The sequence below is a fragment of the Leptidea sinapis genome, chromosome 43, assembly GCF_905404315.1.
Source record: "Leptidea sinapis chromosome 43, ilLepSina1.1, whole genome shotgun sequence".
Taxonomy (NCBI): domain Eukaryota; kingdom Metazoa; phylum Arthropoda; class Insecta; order Lepidoptera; family Pieridae; genus Leptidea; species Leptidea sinapis.
The window spans coordinates 1,346,419-1,369,421 of record NC_066307.1 but is presented as its reverse complement, the minus strand read 5'-3'; the positions used below and the strand labels follow the sequence as shown (position 1 = coordinate 1,369,421).

The 23,003-nt window shown below is 35.4% G+C and overlaps 2 protein-coding genes across 3 annotated transcripts; one reads left to right on the top strand and one right to left on the bottom strand.

The window, feature by feature from the left end:
- Window positions 1-411: 411 nt before the first annotated feature.
- LOC126977073 (V-type proton ATPase 21 kDa proteolipid subunit c'') lies at window positions 412-3,934 on the bottom strand. Of its 2 annotated transcripts, none has more exons than XM_050825768.1 (2): window positions 3,180-3,934; window positions 412-1,381 (listed from the first exon to the last, which is right to left on the bottom strand). In XM_050825768.1, the coding sequence occupies exon 1, from the start codon at window positions 3,816-3,818 to the stop codon at window positions 3,201-3,203; it is 618 nt and encodes a 205-aa protein (XP_050681725.1). In that variant the 5' UTR covers window positions 3,819-3,934; the 3' UTR covers window positions 412-1,381; window positions 3,180-3,200. The 2 variants fall into 2 exon arrangements, with proteins under 2 accessions (XP_050681725.1, XP_050681724.1); XM_050825767.1 differs by having other exon boundaries at window positions 3,174-3,932.
- A 2,537-nt stretch (window positions 3,935-6,471) lies between these two features.
- Window positions 6,472-13,803, top strand: LOC126977051 (protein dispatched). Its single transcript, XM_050825714.1, has one exon. The coding sequence runs from the start codon at window positions 6,677-6,679 to the stop codon at window positions 9,983-9,985; it is 3,309 nt and encodes a 1,102-aa protein (XP_050681671.1). The 5' UTR covers window positions 6,472-6,676; the 3' UTR covers window positions 9,986-13,803.
- The last annotated feature ends 9,200 nt before the right edge of the window (window positions 13,804-23,003 follow it).

The following is a 23,003-nucleotide window of genomic DNA, read 5'->3' as shown; positions in this document are numbered from 1 at the left end:
ATGTTTTAGTATTAAATAAAAAAGGAAGCTGACAACAACATTGCCAGATTCCTGGATCCTTTCCACACGAAAAATATTGCACATTTTAAAATAAAACATTACACATAAGGGCCAATTTTTAATTGATTCCACGGAGATCCAATATTTACCAGCTGCAATTGTTTTCCCGAACCAAAGTGATATACTTAGAGACATTCAAGATTAGAGTATCCTCCCTACTTAAAGGCTGGCAACACATCTCTTGACCGGAGGTGTTGTGGATGTTCATGTTCAGTATAAAAATAACTGAGACCAGAGTTTTTGTACACTTTTTTTTTGACCCCTCTTCACTTGAGTTTTGGTACATAATGTATTGTATAAAGTATGCCAAATCAATATCCTATCACAAAGGTATTTAAATGAAATGAAACATAACTTTTATCTATTTATTCATCAACATACATAATATCTACATTTGCACAAATATTATAACTTAGAAATCAGTTAACGGTACTTTATGACTGACATTAATACTTTTAATAAACTTATGTCAAACATCTATGTTTTTCATTGCATGACATTTTGTTCAACATTCATTTTAACATCTAGTTTCTTTCTGAATAGTTATAAATTTACAATAAATTAATGTCATAATAAACAAGTACATAGAATAGATTGAAGCAAGCTAATATTTACATTTTGAAATTTAAGCACACATCGAAATATATGTTATCCAACTGGACACAGAAAAAATATACACTTCAACACTAAGGTTCTAATTGCTATGATATTGGATTTTTATATTTGCAGTTTTCTTTGTTGCTTGTTGAAAAATTTATAATCAACGAGTATTTATATACAGCATTATACCAATCAGTGTATGACTTTGTGGAATGTTTAAGCCTCAAAATGACCAGATACAGCAGTTTTGTGCTATAATTAAAAAATACTGTAAAAAATTACTTCATCTTCTTTCTTTACACTCACTGCTAATCTAATCATTTTAACATAAGTTATTTGATTCACTTTGGATGGTATGATATATTTCATTTATTATAATTTATTTCAATCTCTGGTTAAGTCATCCTGAAACACTCCAAAACACAATATAACTATTGTAATAACATTTGGTCTGAGCTATATTAAAAAAAAGAAAAGGGTCAAACATGACAAGTATATTTTATTACAGAGTTAATCATAATATGATGTGGCTGAGACCAAATATTTTACAATGATTACCACCAAGATTATGGAAATACCTGTTAAAGTTTATAAACATTATTTGAAGTATAATAGTCCAACACTTAAGTAGTACTAGCTTAAGTTGCTTCTTAAATAGTTATGTCTTCAAGCACATCAAGTTGGTTTTGGTCAAGGTGAGTTGTTCCAGTGCTTTTGTACACTGAAAAGGAAATCATATTCAATAATAATCATATTAAGTGATGAATCACATCTGAAAAGATTATTTGCCAACAACCCAGATCAGAGAGCAAGTCACCTGGAAATAATGTGTCTGACAAATGTCTGTATGGCATCTATTCCAAAATAATCATCCACATACACTATACATATGTGCCATCAATTGAACTACCAAGCCTTGTCGGTATTAAAATACAACAATAATTCTAGGTGTATTTCTTTTAATTTGTAAATATACATGCTGTATAGTGTACCCTATAGTTTAAAGGTATGTATGTTGTTCTTTGTCAATAATGCCAAAACAACTAATGGCCTTTCCCAATATACACTTTACACATAGAGATAAATTACTACCTTTGACTGTCAGTAATTAGCTGTCAATAATCTGAAGCTGTCCTGATATACCCAATAAGTCACTCTTATCGCCTTATATTGCGACAAACACAATTTCCATACAAGCTTCTATTACTGATAGCTATACATCATCCCATTGAAAGACAGTGTGTGGATAAGGTGAGTTTTTATCAATAAGTTTCAACAGACAGAAAAGTCAATGATAGTTACGATTTTTATCTCAAGTAGGCCACAACTGGAGATAGACTGAATATTGGGAACGGCTATTAATGGACCCCAATGATATTTGACACATGTTATAGAACAAACAGGTTTAATAAATGTAATGTAAGGATGGACAAGTTGCTGGTGGCAGCTACTTTAGTTTAACTAATAATTTTGTATTTATAAATTATAACTTGTCAATAGATGGAATAAAGTGCATAATATTATTTCAGGGTGGTTTAACAGCTCTTCTTATGAGTCTGGCTATTGTATTTTTATTATATTGGTCAGCCCAGTTCATATTGAGTAGGAAGGTGAACCACCTAGCACATCATGTGAATCATGAAAGTAAGTGGTAATCTAAGTCCATATCCTCTTAACCCAGTTGACAAATGTTTAGTGAGCAATTCATTATTAAGGACAAAAAGCTCTTGTTCTATTTTTTGGTACCAATATCATATTAACTAAGAAACACCACAGGAAGAAACATCATCCACAGTATATGGAATTTTATTAATAGGAGATCTATAGTGTTCTCAATATTTTTGCTACTCTTTTTGAATTTTTAGAATTTTTTTAAGTTATGTTAAGAGAATGCCTGACAATTTATTCTATAGTTAAAATGGTTTTAACAGAGCACATTAGTATAAAAGTATTAATTTAAAATCAAGTAATAGTATAATATGTTGAATGATATAAGAAAAAACTACTAGATGTTTTAATCTAAATTTTAAACAGAATCAAGTTTGTTTCTATGAGTAATTAGTAACTCACTTTGGACATTTTCTAGAAACTGGTAATTATAATGTCAACACCACAAATAAACTACTTTTGATGCCTACTACTCTGTTAAGTCAAGTTAGTAAGTCAGAAAATGGACAAAGTAAATGTAGAATTGTTAAGAGAGATTAATGTTGTAAAGGTAACTATACCATAAATGACTTTCTTAATGATTCCACACCTTGATGATGGCACAACCACCCTCAGGCTGTTCAAATAGATGATAGTTTTTGACATTCTAGGTGATTAAAAATGCTATTTTAAATAAATATAATTGATTTTGAATTGGGTTTATTTGATGAATTTATATAACAGGTTCATTTTATTGCAACATTTTGCTATATGGGATCTTTCACCAAGTGCCAACCATATGTTAAGGATAATTATCAGGCCCTACAAATAATTTTATCAAATAAATAAGTAAAAATTATACTCACACTTACTTCCAAGTTTACTGCTCCAATTTACTGGTTGCCCATTTTGACCTTAGATGTCATGTAAATACCGACAATCAAGCCAAATAGACCAATGGCAGATCCAAAAATTTCAACAATGAGGATCTTTACAAAGAGTGCTGCATTTGCAGCGTCTGAGAGTGCAGCTCCTGAGCCAACAATACCAACTGCGATGCCACAGAATAGGTTTACTAAGCCCACAGCCAAACCAGCACCAAACATCACATAGCCAGCCATCCAGTTTTGCTGTTTAATATTCAAATCAAGAAGTGGTTCAGTATACTTCTCCAATATTCCCGATAGCACAATTGCAGTGATTAATCCATAAATAGCCACAGCTTCGCAGAAAATCACAGAAATCAAATTCTTCGTCTTGATTCTTGGCGCTTTGACACCTCCGCCAACTATGCTCGTGCCGACCGTGTGGATACCCATCGCAGCGCCAACGACCGAGAACGACACAGCAAATGCGATACCCAGGGTTCCCCACATATAGGGGGAAGTATTCTCCAGGAACCATCCAAGACTTAGTTGCTCACCCTTTCCACTGAGAAGATAGAACATAGAAACTATGGGTATGACGATCACCACTAGCAGCGCCAACAGGTACGTTAAAAAGTATCTCATTTTGAGATATTTTAGGGTCAATTGGAGTTCCTGAACCAAATAATCCCAAACGGGACGGCCTTTTTCTCCAATTCGTACGGTGACAGACAACTCAAAACGGAAGAGTCTTGTGATCACAAGGTGTCAGAGACAACAGTTTTAATTGCCATAAACAAAAATATAATTTGATAAGAGTGAGGAAGAATCCAAAAAATTTTTTTGTAGATTTGTTGTAAAGTTGTAATAAAATCGATAATGTTTGTTTGTCAAACTGATAGTCACAACTCACAGGGCATGGAAATGACACCCTGGCTCATATGGCAAAAGTGAAAGCCGATCTTATGCCTCCAACTCCAACTCGACTCTTGACGACGACAGAAAAACACCGTGACCATCCCGCGGTATTAGAGCTTCCTAAATGCCTGAAGTAGTAATCATGGCAAACTCTTCAAAAAGATATAAAATCACGTTAAATACGGAACAAATAGAGTACGTCGAAGATTACACTTATCTAGGACAGTTAATTTCGGGAACTAATACTATGCGTAAGGAAATTAATAGGAGCATAGCCAATACTTGGAAGAGATATTGGTCCCTCAGTGAAGTTATGAAGGATAAGAGAATGCCAATTAAAGAGAAAAGAATTTTTTATAATATGCGTATCTTACTTTGGTTGACCTATGGTTGTCAGACATGGGCCCTAACCGAACAATTATCAATAAATGTCTGTCAAAAGAGCATAAAAAGAAGCGTAATTGGAGTTAAAATAAGACAAGAGGTGAAATTGAAAGATATAAAAAGTATGACTAAATTCAAAGACGCAAAATATACAGAACATATGCAGAACACTGAAATGGCAATGGATAGGACACATGTTAAAAGAAAAACAAGAAAAATTGATTAAAATAATAACAGAGTGGTAGTAGAAGAAAAAGGCGACAAACTAAACGTTGGGAAGATGAAGTAAAAAGAGTCGCTGGTCCTAAATGGATCCAAATAGCGAAAGACAAAGAGGGTTGGAAATCTTTAGAGGAGGCCTTTGTCGAAAGTCAAGCTATTTAACTTAACATATGATAAAGATTTTAATTTATATTTAGTTATGTATCATTTATAATATTTATGAACCTTAAGTCTTTATAGCTTATTTTATTTTATTATAGACTTAAGTTCCTGCGTTTGTTCCTTCCTTTCCTTAGTATTGGAATACTGGATCTCGAAATCTCGAGCGATCGCCAATCCCGCGGTCATCTGGAAGGTAAAGACAAAGCTGGGCATCATAAAAGAATACAACAACAGTCTTGAAGTATTCTACAAGTCAGCCCACAGTTTGGTGCTCTACAAAGCGCAGGTACGGCCATAATATATGGAGTATTGCTGTAATCTCTTGTATGGCGAATCCCCGTGTAGCTACAACTAGATCACTTGGCGTTGCTTAGAGAAGTTGCTTAATTGTGTGTAGAAGACACCGCTTAGAAATTCCGCATTAATCACGGGCACTGTTCCGAAGTTAAGCAACTCATAATCATAGAAGCTATTAAATGAATGAAATCTCAGACTATCACAAAAATCTGGTGCTATTACAGATGCCTTTGTGTACTCTGTATTTTTTAATTTGTGAGTTTGATACATAACATTGAACCATCCAATTTAAATGTTGGAACATTGCAAACAATAAAATAGAAGGTTCTTACCAAGGTGTGTGGAACACAACATAGAAAAAGTGTCCACAACTGCCAAGTGTAGTCAAATTATAACACAACCTTCTTTATACAATTTTATACCTCCTGAAATTCCCCGCCCAACTTCCTTTAAATGTCTCCTCTCCCTAGTTTTCACTCCTTTTGTATATATTTTGTGTAAATATATTAAAATAAATAAGATTAAGTTGTAAATAGCACTAAGTACTTATATCAAATAATTTAAGTAATTATATTTGTGTTTGTCTATAGTCCTAACAGCATGTATATTTGTTTCAGGTATAAGAAAATAAAACTTGTTTCAATCTTAAGCACCGATCAATACCATTAAAATTAGTAAAAGAATACTCTAAGCTTGGTGGTCTACCTTAACGTGACATTGGCAAACTTGTGGTATACCTGGAGCCATAGTAGGAAGAATAGAATAGAATAGTCAAATTAGATGATTTAAATTTATCAGTAAAACCTAATTAAATTAATGAATTTTACTATGTAAAGCAAGTTCTGATTCTACAAAGTTTGCTTGCAGGTGTAAAAGAAACAATTAATTTTATTGGATGTCATAAAACATTGAGTCAATTAGAGCTCTTAAATAGATTTGTAGTTTCGATACTTTCTTATTGAAAAGATTTAACTAAATAACTATCATCATGGCAACCCACGCAGATGTTGAATGTGTAACTATAAAAAATGATGATTGTCGTAATAAAATTGTAATAATAAAGTAATATTTTGCTAGCTATTCCTTACTATTTTTGTTTTTTTTTTTTTAATTTATTTAGTGGCACGGGATGCAAGTCCATAGGCCAATACTATTTTTGTTATGGCACGGTTTTGCCATATCCAAAAATAGCTCCTTCCCAAGATTAGCCCTGTTTTACCTCTGCTGAAAATTTAATCTGTGGAAAAAATAATGACAATTGTCGAGACCTTCAAAATTAAAATCTTCAAATTTCAATCTTACGTTCAAACCTGCCAATACCAACATATTTATTTTGATTTTTTTTATTCGCGAGTACTACATAAATGTTTACCTTAAAAATTTATTATTATTTAAACAAAAGGTACAAAAATGTAATTCTTATTGTTACCTAATTAAAATAATTTATTCATTCCTTCTGAACAGTATTTTCCGAAACATGAAGTAGTCAATTATGAAGCTCAAACCACTAAGATTTAAAGATGTTAGCAGCTTACGCCAGATTTATTGTTCGAAATTCTTATCTGGTTATGTTTATTGTGGGAATTATTTCTACAACGCTTACTCTAATACCTCTCGTGTGTCATCAATTGCCTTCATTTTCTGACCCAATCATCGGTTTTGAAACCCGAGGGACTAGCTTAGCCCATCGCTTCATCTCATGGGAAAATCTGATTGATGAAACCCGTCCGTCAAGGAGGCTTGCTGTTAATCCAAAGGAAATAGAAGATCAGATTCGAATGAATCTTTCATACCACAATATTGTGAATCATAATATACGGTTTGGGAATGGTCGGAAGAAAGAAAGAAAAAACAAGAAAATTCGTAATAATAGCACCAAATTTGCAAAAACTTCTTATAAATCATCAGATTTGAAAGTAACACAGAACCATGTTCATTGGAGCTTTGGCAAAAATGTTTCATTTGAAGATGAAGAAACTGCTTTTCTCAGAAATCATACATGGAGGCAATGGAAGTCCCTGAAGGAAATGCAGCTTATACCTTTAAATTTTACACAACACAACTATGCATCTGGAATTTGTGGCGCTCCTATGTCTGACTATGCTCATTTGGTTGTATCTAGTTTAGATGGAGCTTCTCTATTGAATTATGAAAATATTATGGAAATATGTGAATTACAATCAATGCTTGTACAGGTTGGTAGTACAGCTTATACAAAAATTTGCCAAAGATCATCACTTTCAGAAGAGCTCTGTTGTCCCATTTGGAGTGTGCCAAACTATATTTCTATTCTATCTGGTAAGAGAACATGTAATGATATAACAAAAAAAGATGTTAGTGCAACTGTGGAATTGTTGATAAAATGTGCAGGCTATTTTCATAATTTTACTTTGATGGCATCATGTGGGATGAATCGCTGTAGAGTACCCAAATATTGTACTCAACATGATGCAATTTATCACTTGTTATTTTATTTAATTGATTCTGATGCTTTTTCCCCTCAAAATATTTCTAACAGCTTTGTAAGAAGCATGATGTTATTCCTTCCACTGCCAGCAAGTAGTACTATTTTGCCATTTTACAATAGACTTCAAAGCACTAATTTAACTTATGGCAATATTTTTGTACCAGCAATGCAGTTAGGGTTGAAAAATGCACTCTTTGATTTATGGGTAATTAGAGACACTTGGCTCATGGGAGTTGGTGGTGTTTTTGTTTTTCTCTGTGTCTGGATTTATACGAAATCCTTATTACTAACAATATTATTATTTGCTGCAATAATATATTCTCTGGGGGTTGCATACTTTTTATATGTTTATGTGTTTTTGTTAGAATTTTTTCCATTCATGAATTTACTAGTTGTAGTTGTTGTGATAGGGATAGGAGCTGATGATGCATTTCTATATTGTAAAGTATGGAAGATGATTAGCAAAAGGCTCATGAAAGACAATATTATTGCACAAGAAAATGGTTTTACTGATTTAAAAAATGTATCGAGTGCTGGTGAAACAATACTGGTGCAAATTGTCGAGGAAACTCTTAGACATTCAGTTACAGCCATTTTTGTTACTACTTTGACAACATCAGTAGCTTTTTTTGCATCTTATGTAAGCTACATTCCGGCCATTAACTGTTTCAGCATTTTTGCTGGTACATCAGTATTAGTTAACTTTTTATTTATGGTGTCTTGGTTGCCAGCGTCAGTATTTTTGATAGATGTTAAAGTGTGTGTAAGTAGGAATGGTATTTTTGATGTTTTTAACAAATTTATAAATAATGTTGGAGAGGATATCAGATTAGTAGTGAATAGACTTATTACAGCTAGTATCATGAGGTTGCATGTAGTTTTAGCTATCTTTTTGGGTTCCATAGGACTCATCAGTGTTATTATAGTATTCTATTATCCAGGTCTCCAGTTGCCAAATACTAAACAGTTCCAATTATTCCAAAAAACACATCCTTTTGAGCAATATGATCATGAATATAGTCAGCATTATTTGTTTGAAAAATTTACAAGAGATACTGGTATGGTCATTACAATGCCTCTTCGATGGATATGGGGCATAAAAGCAATTGATAATGGTAGCCATATGGATCCCTCATCAAGGGGGAAACTTATGTTTGATGAACATTTTAATATATCTGACCCAAAATCTCAGGTATGGTTGTCTAATTTCTGTTCAGATTTGAAAATACAGAATTTTTACCAACACACAGGCCCTTTATTACCTAATTGCTTTATTGAAAGCTTTAAAATGTATATGAGTAGACAATGTTATGATGTTATTGATAAATTAAATAGAACTCCATGTTGTGAATCTTCCCATTTTCCATATTCTAAAGATGTATTTGATTATTGTATTATAAAAGCAATGGAATCTTTATATCAAACCCCTCGTGAAATATTTATGCCTGGAATTGCTGGCCCCAAATTTTTACGTAGCTCTAGGCCTCCTACAGTTGCTGCAATAGTTGTTGAATTTGAAAGCAATGTTCCTTATTCTATGTCTTACAAAGATATGAATGATTTCTTTATTAATGTTGAAAATTGGACACAACACACATTAAAGTTTGCTCCTGAAGGTATGAAAAATGGTTGGTTTATCTCAGATCTTCAGTTCTATGACTTACAAAAAACACTGGCTAGTGGGACTGTGATGGCTCTTTTACTTTCAGCTGCATTAGGATTTATTGTCCTTTTGCCATCAACCTTTAGTTTTGTTGTGAGTTTATGTGCTCTCATAGCCATGATATTTTCTGCCACAGTAACAATAGCTACTTTAGTACTAATTGGTTGGAAATTAAATGTTCTTGAAAGTGTGTCTATCTCCCTTTCAGCAGGGTTAGCTGTAGATTTTAGTTTGCATTATGCTCTTAGCTACACCAATGCGAATGGCACAAAAGCAGCAAGAGTGAAATATGCTCTCTGTGCATCATCTGGGCCTACTGCAGCGGCTGCCCTAACAACAGGCTGTTCAGGGATATTCTTATTGTTTTCCAACCTACTACCATATTCACAAATAGGGTTATTTCTTTTTTTAATTATGTTAATAAGTTGGTTTTACGCAACATTTTTTCTCTGCTCCATGCTTCATGTGTTTGGCTCTAATACAACGAAAGAAACTCTAGTTGAGGAGAAAAAAGCTGAATCAAAAGTAAGCTCAATATGTTCTGATGTTCCTGATCTAGAAAGCCATGAGCTAGAACACTTAGCAGAAAGTAACCGAACAAACATAACTACTTCTCATAGTCCTTCTAATATAAGTGCAACCACTGTTGTTTTACATGAAGACTTTGAAAAAAAAATTGAAGACACAACTCATGACTGAATATTAATATTAACCTATTTTATAGCAGACTATTGCTGTTTCAGTATTATTTATTGTATTAATGTTATACAAATTATAAATCTTGATTTATGTTCACTTAATGATCTCTTGTCTCTCATAATTGTTGCTAGTTGTAAAACTGTAGAATTTGTGACAATAACTATCACATAATATTTTATACATGACAATATAATGTTATTACGAGCTTAGCTTTAACATTCCTGTATACTCTTGAAGCTCCTTGACAGGTACACAGTAAAATGAGTGTGTATAAATTATTTTTCAATATGTTTATTTATTATATTTATAATGGTTAATTATTTGTACAATTGGCAAAGTTCTCTCAAATAATTAAAACACAATGTGATGAATTATAACACTTATTTTATTTGGTTTTTGTCGGTAGGTGACTGTTTACTTTCAAATCATCAAGATGTTTCAACAAATATTATTAATTTCGTCCATTTTGCGTGCAGGGTTGGCTCTTCTTCTAACTATCAGGCTGTGCATTAGGCTGTTCATATTGTGAGGTGTTTATTTTTGGTATGTGTCCTGTTGAGGTACACGCCTAGTGATTTTTTAAGCAGAGTCAACAGTTAGCCTGGGTAATAGTGTAGGCATTGTCCTTTTGATTGTCTACAGCTTTTGAGGTTTGTCCATCGGCCATTACGAATGTTATTGTTAAAAAAGCCTAGCCAAGGTCGTATTTGGCTAATTTAGTGACATACCTAGCCACCTGAGACACTGAGCCTAGTCTGGCCAGTTCATCCGCAGAATTGTTACGTCCTGTTATCAGAGGCAACTCATTTCAAGCATTAGGTAAAGCGCTCGTAGATTGCCGCTTATGTAAAGGCGGTAATCTCTAGCGTAGTAAGCACAGCCACATTGTCAGAGAGAATCCTGACATCATAACATAATTCCTTCCTATTATAGGGGCGGCGGCGGTTTCTTTGATGGCTGTAGCTATAGCGTGTATACTTACGTTTAGAAAATGGAGTGTAATGATAGTGGTGTATGTATCTTTAGTTCTTCCAGGAAGATTCCAGTTCCTTCTAAACGCCATTTTTGAATGTATAATTGAAAAATACACACAACATGGATTAATGTACACAAACATAATATGTACCTTTTAGAAAATAAATGCCTATTGTGCTTTTTATAAAGACATCAACTAATGTTTCGGATGAGTTGCCAGGTTTAGGCTTATTATTATTTACTGTTAGACTATCCAAAAGGTAAGTATATAGTCTTCCCGACTTGTGTTTCAGAGCAACTTACTGTAATATCGAACGGCTGGTAGTTTGGTAAAAATTATGAACTGTGCGCCCTGAATTGGGCGGCGGGAGAGAGTTCAGGGAAGAGAGGGGGTAATCCTGACCCCCTAGTGTACTTTTGTTCTGAGGAAATCAATAGTTTTTCAGTAAAAAAAAATAATTTCGGTAAAACTTCAGGTTATGTTAACATTTATACCTATAATCAAATAATTAACAGTTTTCTCTGAAACAGAAAATTTGTTTGTTAAGCAAAAATAACTTGTCTTTATCAAATGCACACCTCGTTTTATTTAATTCGTGGCGCACGATTTCAAAACGGACCTGGTAGTTTTCTTAAGCTGCAGCTAGGACTGAACTTTTGAAAGAAGGTGGAACGCTAAGGCTTTAGTACCTTGGACCACTTACACACAATGCTCGCGATTATAAAGAAGTACTATGAGTATAATCGGACTTTATACGTGGATTATGTGGACTAGAGAGCCCTCGAGCCTCCAGATCTGAACTTGTGGTGCAGTGTCTTCAGCGGTACCACATCTATTACCAATAAGTATATCAAAATGATGAACTGTTTCGAAGGATGTTGAATTATAATATACAACATTAATTTTACCAAATCATTGCTAATGTTAAAATTGAGTTATTGTTGTGAGTATCTGTTTTATAATGTATTTTGTTGAATCTCTTGTACAGACTACATTCTGAAAATTACTAATTTAAATTTAGAAAGTAACTAGACGTAAAGTTTATCTAATCTATCAATGGGTATTAATATTTAGCAAAATTTATTGTATTGCTTCTGCTGTATTGAGATAATATTATGAACCTAATTTTAATGATTTTATAGGTCAAAGTATGACTTAACAAGCATTATCTCGGATGAAATAATTGTGATTGTTTTGATGATGCCGTTAATATCGCGATATAATTGAATATTTTTCTTCTGTAGTAAGGCCACTTAGAATGAAATATGTAGTAATTCATTTATGATTCGTAGTACTCGAACTTTCGGATAGAGTCCTTTTCTCATTTTCGTCAGAATTTTTCTTCAATATTAGTGCCATATAATAAAAAAAAATATAATATTATAGTTAAGACAGGACTCAAAAAAATTGTCGACAAAGATATTTTGCATGCAGTATTTCAGGTATATATTATTAATTATTATATCAGTATCATTGAAAATTTAGGGAAGCGCTGACTGATATATGATACAGTATATGAATACTGAATGATGCAGTAAGCCAAGTACTTACATCCATTTTTGTTTTCAAGATATCATATTAGTGGGAGGCTTTGCACGATGCAGGCAAGATTGTGACTACACAGCAGTAATTTTTTTATAAATCAAAGTCAAATAAACTTTAAAAAGGCTTTACTTTGCGGAAATCCATAATTATCCAAATGTTTTGAGTTATCCGTAGTGTTAATTCCGCCAATATTTGTCTTAAAACAAGTCGACACGTGTTTCGCGTCTACACGAGGCATCCTCAGGACATGTTGACTCGCCAAACTCTGGCATGAGACCATCGAGCTAGTCCCGTATCTTTGTATCAATAAAAAAAAGTATTAAACTTAGTGGTAAAAAGTGTCATTATTTATGAAAGATGGTAGTTTATACATAAAAGTTACCGCCATTGATTTTGGTTCTAATCAATTATTTTTCTAAGGCTTAAAAAATTGTGATCTGTTAATTTTATATAATTATTGTCAATTTAAGTTAATTTTATTTATTATTATTGAGTACACTTTATAGATATTGTAATATAACAACATGTATTAATCATATATTACGTGAGGCGATTTTTCGACCGTCCCTCTCCCCTTGGCGAGATGTGAGATTTTGCTCGACCGCGTACTACACTACTCTGAGATCACGTGAGATATTTAAAAATGCGTAATTTATATGTAAAAAATTATATTTGTGCTTGATTGCGTTGGATTCATTGTAAAAAAATGTTTGAATCTTTTAAATTAGACTAATAATTAAAACATCCGCTCTTTTTTTATATACTTAACCCGGGTACAATTAAATTTTGGTTCTTGCGGATTGAAGATAACGTGATATTTGATGAGACCCCTCTCCGCGACGTGACGTGAGATTAGCTTTGACTGCCCCGTCACCTAACGCCTTACGCAATTTATGGACGCCCCCTTAATATCTATTCGATTGAGATTACATATTATAAGTACTTAATTATGATACGTAACTAATTAGTTTAATTGAAAATACAGTATCAAATGATATTTAATCTATTAATAGGTAACTCATCGAATCGCTGTACTTATTATATTTTTGTATTTATTATTTAGATTGAATGCATATTGGTAGTATACGTAAGATGTTCAATAACAACTAAATGTCACGAAATTTATGTGAAAATAAAGTCATCGTTATAACGGATACCGACTATTGGAGGAGGCTTTACCGCACGTTTTAGTAAATTATTAAATAAATAATTTATAACATTGCTTTTGTAGATCTTCAAGTAATGTATTTGAACTGTGTATCATCAACCAATGATCGGTATCTAGGACGTTGATAAATTTGTGTTTAATTTTCCTCTTCGTGTAAATTATTAGGGAAATACGACATGATAATGATAGTCATAAATAGTTAGTTGTCTGTAGGTAAATAGGAATATGACGTGATCAATCGAATTTATAAGTCGGTACCTTAGTACTCCTGTTATATTATACTAATGTATTAATATAGACAAATGGCGAAATGTGCAAATAGTATATCAAGGTATTCACAATGATTATGAACGGCTGGCAGTTGCTACTTGCATATACTTTCTATATAATAGTTAGTGGAATAATTGGAGCCATGCAAGTAAAAGTAAAAAAAAAAACATTAAAATCGCTTGATCTTTCTGCTTCGACTTGTGTATTTTTATTTTAAGATAGTGAGTGTATTATATAATACTTATATATGCTATAAGGTATATATGCTACAAGGAGAAATTTAACAGATTCTTTTTTATATCAATACGAGAGATGGATCCGAATCCTTCGGTATGAAAACTGGCATTGTTCTGCATGAAGATTAGATTCATAGGTACATAGTAAGCAAGGTCCAGAATCAAAAGCAAGTTTGGGTTTTATTTCGCCGCTTATTTCTCCACAAACCATCCATGAAGTGTCACCGTAACTGACTCTTCGCACATTGTGCAAAACGCTCTAGGTACCTAAAGTATCAGTATCATTCGTTAAAAAAGATATCTCGATCCATTGAAGATATGAGTTATTTAATTCCTCACATGCGCTCCACGTTTGTGGTCTGTGAATATAAAATTAATTCGCGTCCTTCAAACATGCTACGAAAATTTTACTGTCATATTATTTTGCTGTGAATTTCTGTGAGAAGTGTCCGAGCGGTTGCCAATTACTTCCGATGCATTGTTGTAGTATGGCACCGACTGCATTGTTAGACGCGTTGCAGAATATTGTGATGAGTGAGCTAAAAAGGTAGCTTTAGGCTCGGCAGCTACCAAAGCGGAAAGGAGAGGAGATATCCACAAAGCTGTCAGGCTATTTCCACGAAAGCGGAACGGAGATGTTAGCGTCAGTGAAGTGATGTCTACGAAAGGAAGACATCATAACTTAACTTTCTAAAGGAAGAGGAATTAGAGGTTGAACAAACACAATTAATTCTTCAATAATAAAACTATCGAAGGAAACTTAGATTCTGGAAAGAAATCATATAACAATAGCGCGGGTGTCGCCCAACCGCCCGCAACTTCGCTCTGCCGCGCCGCTTGAATTGCCGCTTCATTGGTCCATCAATGAACGTTAACTTAAGTTATTTCATAGAATGTATTACGTCCTATGGTATATCGCTATGGGGCAATGCTGCCGATATAAATACTATCTTGGTGCTGCACAAGAGGGCTATTCGCGCTATTTATAACCTAGGTCCTAAAGAATCATTGAGAGAAAAATTTAAAGAAATAAACATCTTGAATGTTGCCACTCAATACATTCTAATAGTAGATAATGTTATGTATGTACATAGGCACATAAGTGAAATTGCTAGAAACTGTCATAACCATATTGTTAACACCAGGAACAAACATAGACTTATAATGCCTACTACTCGGCTAAGTCGAGGTAGTAAGTAGGGCATTGTATATGCTTTTACAATAACATCCTAGATAATGTTCAAAACAAATGTATCACGAAATTCAAAAGAATTGTTAAAAAAACTAAAGAACACGCTTTATATAAAATTCAACTAAAAAATAGAAAATAATTTTAAATTGAAAATAGTGTAAAAAAATATTATTTCATTATAAAAAATCGTGGGGTGCTTTTTAGGATATTATTAGAATAATAATTCTTAATAATCCCACGCTTTTTTTATAATGAAATATATAATATTCTTTTACACTATTTTCAATTTAAATTAATTTCCTTTTTTTTAGTTGAATTTTATATAAAGCGTGTTCGTTAGTTTTTTAAACTATTATTTATTTTTCATTTTTTAGTTAATTTGTTTAGATTGAATGAAGGCATTATAAATTTTAATATTTGCGAATAAAAATATTTTAGTTATATTGAAAGATCACTTAATTCAGCTAGCCCGAGATCCCCGAACTAGCTCTTATAATAATTAGCTCAGTTAAATCACGCATTAATAATTTATAATGGAAATATAAATTCACCGCCATCTATTCGCTTCTAAACAAATTAGATACTTTAATTTTGTGGAAATCGACATGTCGCGCGTTGACTTTGTAGTTTACAATAAATTACTAGATGGCGCTTATTAGTGATTTGTGGCCGATACATACAGTAACACGTACACTATACCTACATACATTTACACAACACATAACTGTTATTACTATCTATTTACTATTTATTATTACTAATTATTATTATCCATAATATATATTGTCTTACACTACAATAACTACAATATTAATATTCACACTTAACTATATTAATTAAAACACACTTATACACAAACATACAGATTAATATTAACAATAATCCCACATAAAATATTCAGTATTGTGCAGTGGAAATCCACCGCTTGTAACCGGTGAATATTGCGCCTGCGCAGAACGAATATCGTTCAACGACCCGCGCCCGCGCCGGTACAGCAGTCGTGTCTTGATCATTCGCCGCGAAGCCCGTGTCGCTTGTCTATAAGATTTACCTACTTTGCAACTGTCGTGTCGTAATATCTGTACCTCTAATTACTGTGTTTTCTCCTTCTTTCTATATTGTAATGGTTTAACTTCATGTGTATCAGTCTACTTAACGTGTGTGTGAATTGTTAAAGTATATTAAACTGTCATAGTGTTAGAATTGAATTAGTTTTATTAAATCGCCATCAATACCACCATATCACTACTGATAGCCACCCTACGACCATAACTGGTGACCCCTGAAGAACACGAGTATACCAGATAATACAGGTACCATTATGAGTGATAGCAGTGAATCTGTAACAACTGTTGGTTCGCGTAAGGACGCCAACGTGACAACGCGACGAACTCGACGAGTGCGCGTTTCCACTGAGCGTGAAAATAAAGGAATGCAGATTTTAAAAATTAAAGTTCCCCCGTTTTCACCCGAGGATCCGGAATTATGGTTTGCACCTTCTAGAGAAGGTCAGTTTCTAAGCCACCTTATTACTGATGACTTCACAAAATTTTATAATGTGACAAATAATTTAGACGTGCAGTTTGCAAAACATGTGAAGGATGTAATTATTAACCCTCCACCTAACAATAAGTACGACAAGATTAAGACAGAGCTTATTAAGCGCTTATCCGCTTCGCACGAGAAATAGGTTATGCTATTGTTGACGCATGAGGAGCTCGGTGATTGAAAACCTTCACAATTTCTGCGACATTTGCAAGACTTGGCTGGCCTTTCTGTACCTGATGACTTTCTCAAATCCATTTGGCCCAACCGACTCCCGCACAATATCCAAACAGTACTGGCGTCACAACAAACCCAATCTCTGGAGCAGCTGGCAGACCGTATCCATGAGCTCACGTCACCATGTAACGTCGCCGCTGCTTCCTCAAGCAGGGCATATACATCGAACCAGTCAGATGAGATTGCGGAGTTAAGAAGATGGTTCAGCACCTGACTCTTAAGCTGGAAGAGCACACTAAGACTTCTTGCTATTCTATGGACCGCTCGAGACCACGTGACCGTCGCCGCTCATCATCGCGACACCGGAACCGGTCAGAATCCAGTTATCGCAAGTTCCCTGTATGCTGGTACCATAGCAAGTTCGGAGCACAGGCGCATAAGTGCCTGAAACCATGCGACTACAACAAGGCGGGAAACGCCGCCGGCAGTCGGTAGTGGCGACAAACGACTGTCCATCTTATAAGGGTCGCCTCTTCATCACCGACCGCAGTATGAATGTCCAGTTTCTGGTGGACACCGGCAGTGATCTTTGTGTCTACCCTCTCTCTGCGCTTCGTGAACGTCGAGCCAAAAGTAACTTCGAGCTCACCGCGGCCAACGGGTCCGTTATAGATACATTTGGTTTTATTGAGCTCAACTTAAATCTAGGCTTACGGCGCAATTTTCCATGGAGATTTATTGTAGCTAATGTAACCAAGCCAATTATATTTTATATTATAATATATATTATAATATAAAATATATATATATATATATTGATTTTCTTGGTTTTTATAATTTAATAGTAGATTGCCGACATCAACGCTTACTAGACAATACTACAACCTTGTCAGCAAATGCTTGTATTGCTAATAATAATGTGTTTTCTGTTAAGGTTCCAACAGGCGACACGCGCTTTCACGCTATTCTGAGTAAGTATCCGGAAATCACACGCCCCGCAGGTACGCCGGCTTCTCCAAAGCACAATACGGTACACCACATTAGGACCACACTCGGCCCTCCTATTTCATGTACCCCTCGCAGACTGGCACCGGATAAACTAAAAATCGCCAAGCAGGAGTTTGAACTCATGCTTAGCAATGGTACAGCGCGTCCCTCTGATAGTCCCTGGTCTTCTCCCTTACACCTTGCACCCAAGAAGGAAAACGGCTGGCGACCTTGTGGTGATTATAGGATGCTTAATTCACGGACCATACCTGACCGTTATCCTATTAAGCACATCCATGACTTCACCCACGCTTTTTCTGGATGTACTGTCTTCTCGACAATTGACTTAATGAAGGCCTATAATCAGATTCCCGTTTTTAAGGAGGATATACCGAAAACCGCGATCACTACTCCCTTTGGCTTGTATGAATTTCCCTTTATGACCTTTGGTCTAAGAATGCTGGTCAAACTTTCCAAAGGTTTGTTGATGAAATGACGAGAGGCTTCGACTTTTGCTACTGTTTCCTTGATGATTACTTAGTCTTTTCAAGGAGCGAAGCCGAGCACGAAGCCCACCTTCATCAGCTTTTCAACCGCATGAAGGAATACGGCGTCCTCGTCAACACGTCAAAATGCGTCTTCGGTGCACCAGAGGTAACGTTTTTAGGTTATCGAATATCTGCATCTGGCATTAAGCCGTTAGATTCTAAGGTTCAGGCTATAATAGACTTCCCCATACCTGCGACAGTCAGACAACTCAGGCGATTTTTAGGGATGCTCAACTTCTATAGAAGATTTTTACCCAAGTCAGCTGCCATACAAGCCCCTTTAAACGCTTTACTTACTGGCAACGTCAAAAATTCGCATTCTGTCGACATTACAGGAGAAGCTCTATTAGCTTTCAATGAGTGCAAGCAAAGTCTGGCCAATGCAGCATTGCTAGCGCACCCCGACTGTCAGGCGGATCTTGCTCTAGTAACAGATGCTTCCGACCAGGCGATGGGTGCAGTGTTGCAACAATACAAAAATGACATATGGGAACCTCTCGCATTCTTTTCGAGAAAGCTGAGTCCTTCTCAACAAAAGTACTCGCCATATGACCGGGAGCTATTAGCTATATATGACAGCATTAAATACTTTCGTCATATGCTAGAGGCAAGGCATTTCACAGTGTTTACTGACCATAAGCCGCTCAGTTACGCTTTCAATGAAAGGAAAGCTAACTGCTCACCAAGGCAATATCGTCACCTCGACTACATCTCACAGTTCACGACCGATATCAGACACATATCAGGCAAAGACAATGTCGTCGCTGACCCACTGTCGCGTGTCGAAGAACTACAGATGCCAGTAGATTTAAATGTTTTGGCCTCATCGCAAGAGTCAGACGTGGAATTGACTCAACTTTTGAAAGATTCTTCACTTCGTCTGAAAAAGTTGAAGCTTCCAAACTCTCACATGGAGATTTATTGTGACATCAGCACCACAACGCCTAGGCCCTTTGTCACTAAAGACTTGCGGAGACAAATTTTCGATAGTCTTCATAGTCTCAGCCATCCAGGCGCTATCGCAACGGCTAAACTTGTTTCCGAGCGATTCGTTTGGCCTGGAGTACGCAAAGACTGTCGTGAATGGTCTCGTCAATGTGTGCCATATCATCGCGTGTGGGCAAAGGTGCATCGCCACGTTACTTCTCCATTGGGCAATTTTGATCTTCCCCGCGCTCGATTTGTTTTTGTGCATGTCGACATCATAGGCCCTCTGCCCATTTCACAGGGGTATCGGTACTGCCTAACAGCGGTGGATCGTTTCACTCGCTGGCCTGAAGTAACACCTATGATGGATATTACCGCTGAAACGGTTGGGAAGGCATTAATATCGTGGATATCCAGGTTTGGATGTCCTACTGATATTGTCACTGATCGTGGTCGACAGTTTGAATCGTCACTTTTCCAATATCTTGGAAAAATGATCGGATTCAAGCATCGCAGAACAACCGCGTATCACCCAGCCTGTAACGGGCTAGTCGAAAGATTCCACCGCCAACTCAAAGCAGCTATAATGTGTCACGCGGATTGTAATTGGGTAGACACATTACCCTTAGTCCTGCTTGGGATAAGGAGTGCATTCAAAGACGATCTTAAGTCATCTTCTGCCGAACTAGTGTATGGTGAGCCACTACGCCTTCCTGGAGAATTTTTTCAGGCTGGTTCTTTTAACAGCACGGATATTTCGGATTTCACCTCTCGTCTTCGCCAATTTACAGCAAAGTTAACACCGATTCCAGCTTCTCGTCACTGTAAAGACAAAATTTTCGTCTACAAAGATCTTATTTCGTGTAGTCATGTATTTTTAAGAGACGACACAGTACGTGGTGCTTTACAGCCGCCTTACACCGGGCCTTATGAAGTTCTGGAACGGGGTGAAAAGACCTATAAAATACAAGTCAAAGGGAAGAGCGTTACGGTATCCATAGACCGACTCAAACCGGCCTATATACTGATGAACACCTCTAACGAACCTCTTCCTATTCCCACTCCTATCAACAACCACCAACCTAGCCCTGTACTTCACCCTGACCCTATAGAGCAGAGTGCCCCAGCTCAGGGTGACATCAAAAGGACACGTTCAGGCCGCACAGTCCGATTTCCAGATTATTATCGCCCGTAGTGACGGTCTCTGGGGGGGAGTGATGTGGCCGATACATACAGTAACACGTACACTATACCTACATACATTTACACAACACATAACTGTTATTACTATCTATGTACTATTTATTATTACTAATTATTATTATCCATAATATATATTGTCTTACACTACAATAACTACAATATTAATATTAACACTTAACTATATTAATTAAAACACACTTATACACAAACATACAGATTAATATTAACAATAATCCCACATAAAATATTCAGTATTGTGCAGTGGAAATCTACCGCTTGTAACCGGTGAATATTGCGCCTGCGCAGATCGAATATCGTTCAACGACCCGCGCCCGCGCCGGTACAGCAGTCGTGTCTTGATCATTCGCCGCGAAGCCCGTGTCGCTTGTCTATAAGATTTACCTACTTTGCAACTGTCGTATCGTAATATCTGTACCTCTAATTACTGTGTTTTCTCCTTCTTTCTATATTGTAATGGTTTAACTTCATGTGTATCAGTCTACTTAATATGTGTGTGAATTGTTAAAGTATATTTAACTGTCATAGTGTTAGAATTGAATTAGTTTTATTAAATCGCCATCAATACCACCATATCACTACTGATAGCCACCCTACGACCATAGATTTATTTCTTTAAAAATTATATAAATTAACAAAAATCATATTTTGCAAATTGAAAAGTTGAATAATTTTATCAAATTAGTGTAATGTCATCGGTCCTTGATAAATCTACAGAGTTTCAACGAAATCTAGCCGTTTACAGTGGGTCAAAATCACGCCCAAAGAAGTCGTTTACAAACATACTGGTGAAGCTAATAAAAAGCGTGTAAAAACGTTTGTAAGTACAACATAAATTACTTACTTAATGATACCACTGATTGGTAATGGAGCGACCACCCACAACCTATTAAATAATTTTATTGTACGATTTTACATTATAACCATATTTTTATATATATAAAAATAAGCCCGCTGAGTTTATTGCGCCCGTTCTTCTTCTTCTTTTTGACTTTCAATAAGTAATTTTATATTCTATTTTAAATTTTGAATCACGCTGCTTCGGAGCATGAATTTATGCGGCATTCAGTATGTTGACCACGTACTGATACAAGTTTAACTTATCTGAAAATCGTCTTAAACCTTTTATGGTTTTTATCCAAGAAATTTGGCGGGGTTAATAGTGATTCTGTTTTCTTCCAATCTTCTAAGAACTGTTCTTAGGTGATCGCGATGCTCAATCTCGTTTGATGAAGCAATCGTAAGCAAATCGTCGATGAATGGGAGAACGTAGTCATTAGACTTCGTGGATTACCACGGAGAACTTCGTGGATAATCTTTGAAATGTTTGTCCCAGATTCATCACATACACATGCGCATCATTCGCATATACACAAGCGAGGAAATTCGAATAAACCTATTGATGTAATGACTAATGATCGTTTTCTCCATGTCCTGTTCCCTTGTCATCACGTTTTGGTAAGCACGGTTAAGATCGAAGGTGGAGAATATTGTTTTGCCAGACATTCATTTGACAAGTTTAATTTAAGTTCCTGTAACCCGTAGCTAGGGTAGAGTCGATCTCCATCGCGATCGGTCATGCTAAGTGTGACCTGCCGTCATTAGATAAATTGCGCACGCCTTTCATTAAAACTGAATGAAGGCGGTGCGGTGCGGCCACACAGTTGCACGCGCATATAACAAGTAAAACATACTACAAATTTTCGTATGTATCTTTACTTCGGACTTCAGGAGAACGTTTATACCTACTTCTGCAAGATGACTGCTGGTAATCCGCACGATTCCATGACTCGGTGTACAGCACGGAGATACGGTTCTTTTCAGAGCTATTATAAAGTATAAACACACTTTTGAGCGCAAATCAGTTTACATGAAGCTATTACGACTAAGATGCACGATTTCTTACTGCTAAAGAGTAAGTATGCTCTTTCAAATCGAATCAAAAATATTTTTATTTCATAGGTAAATTATATTACACTTGAAATACCTACTAATTTAATTTTTTTCATGCAACTCATTCGGAAAGCAGATTTCCTTAGACAAGAATGAGCAAAAAACTCTAAGGTTGCTCTTTTTAAACAGATTAGGTACTTATTACAAGTTCTTGTTTTTAAAATAAAGGTAATTTATAATTATAAACACAAGAGTTATTGACTCCAATAGATGCATCAATCCACACAAACCGTAAATAAATAAAAGCATCATGTGAACCTGTTATTAAATAAA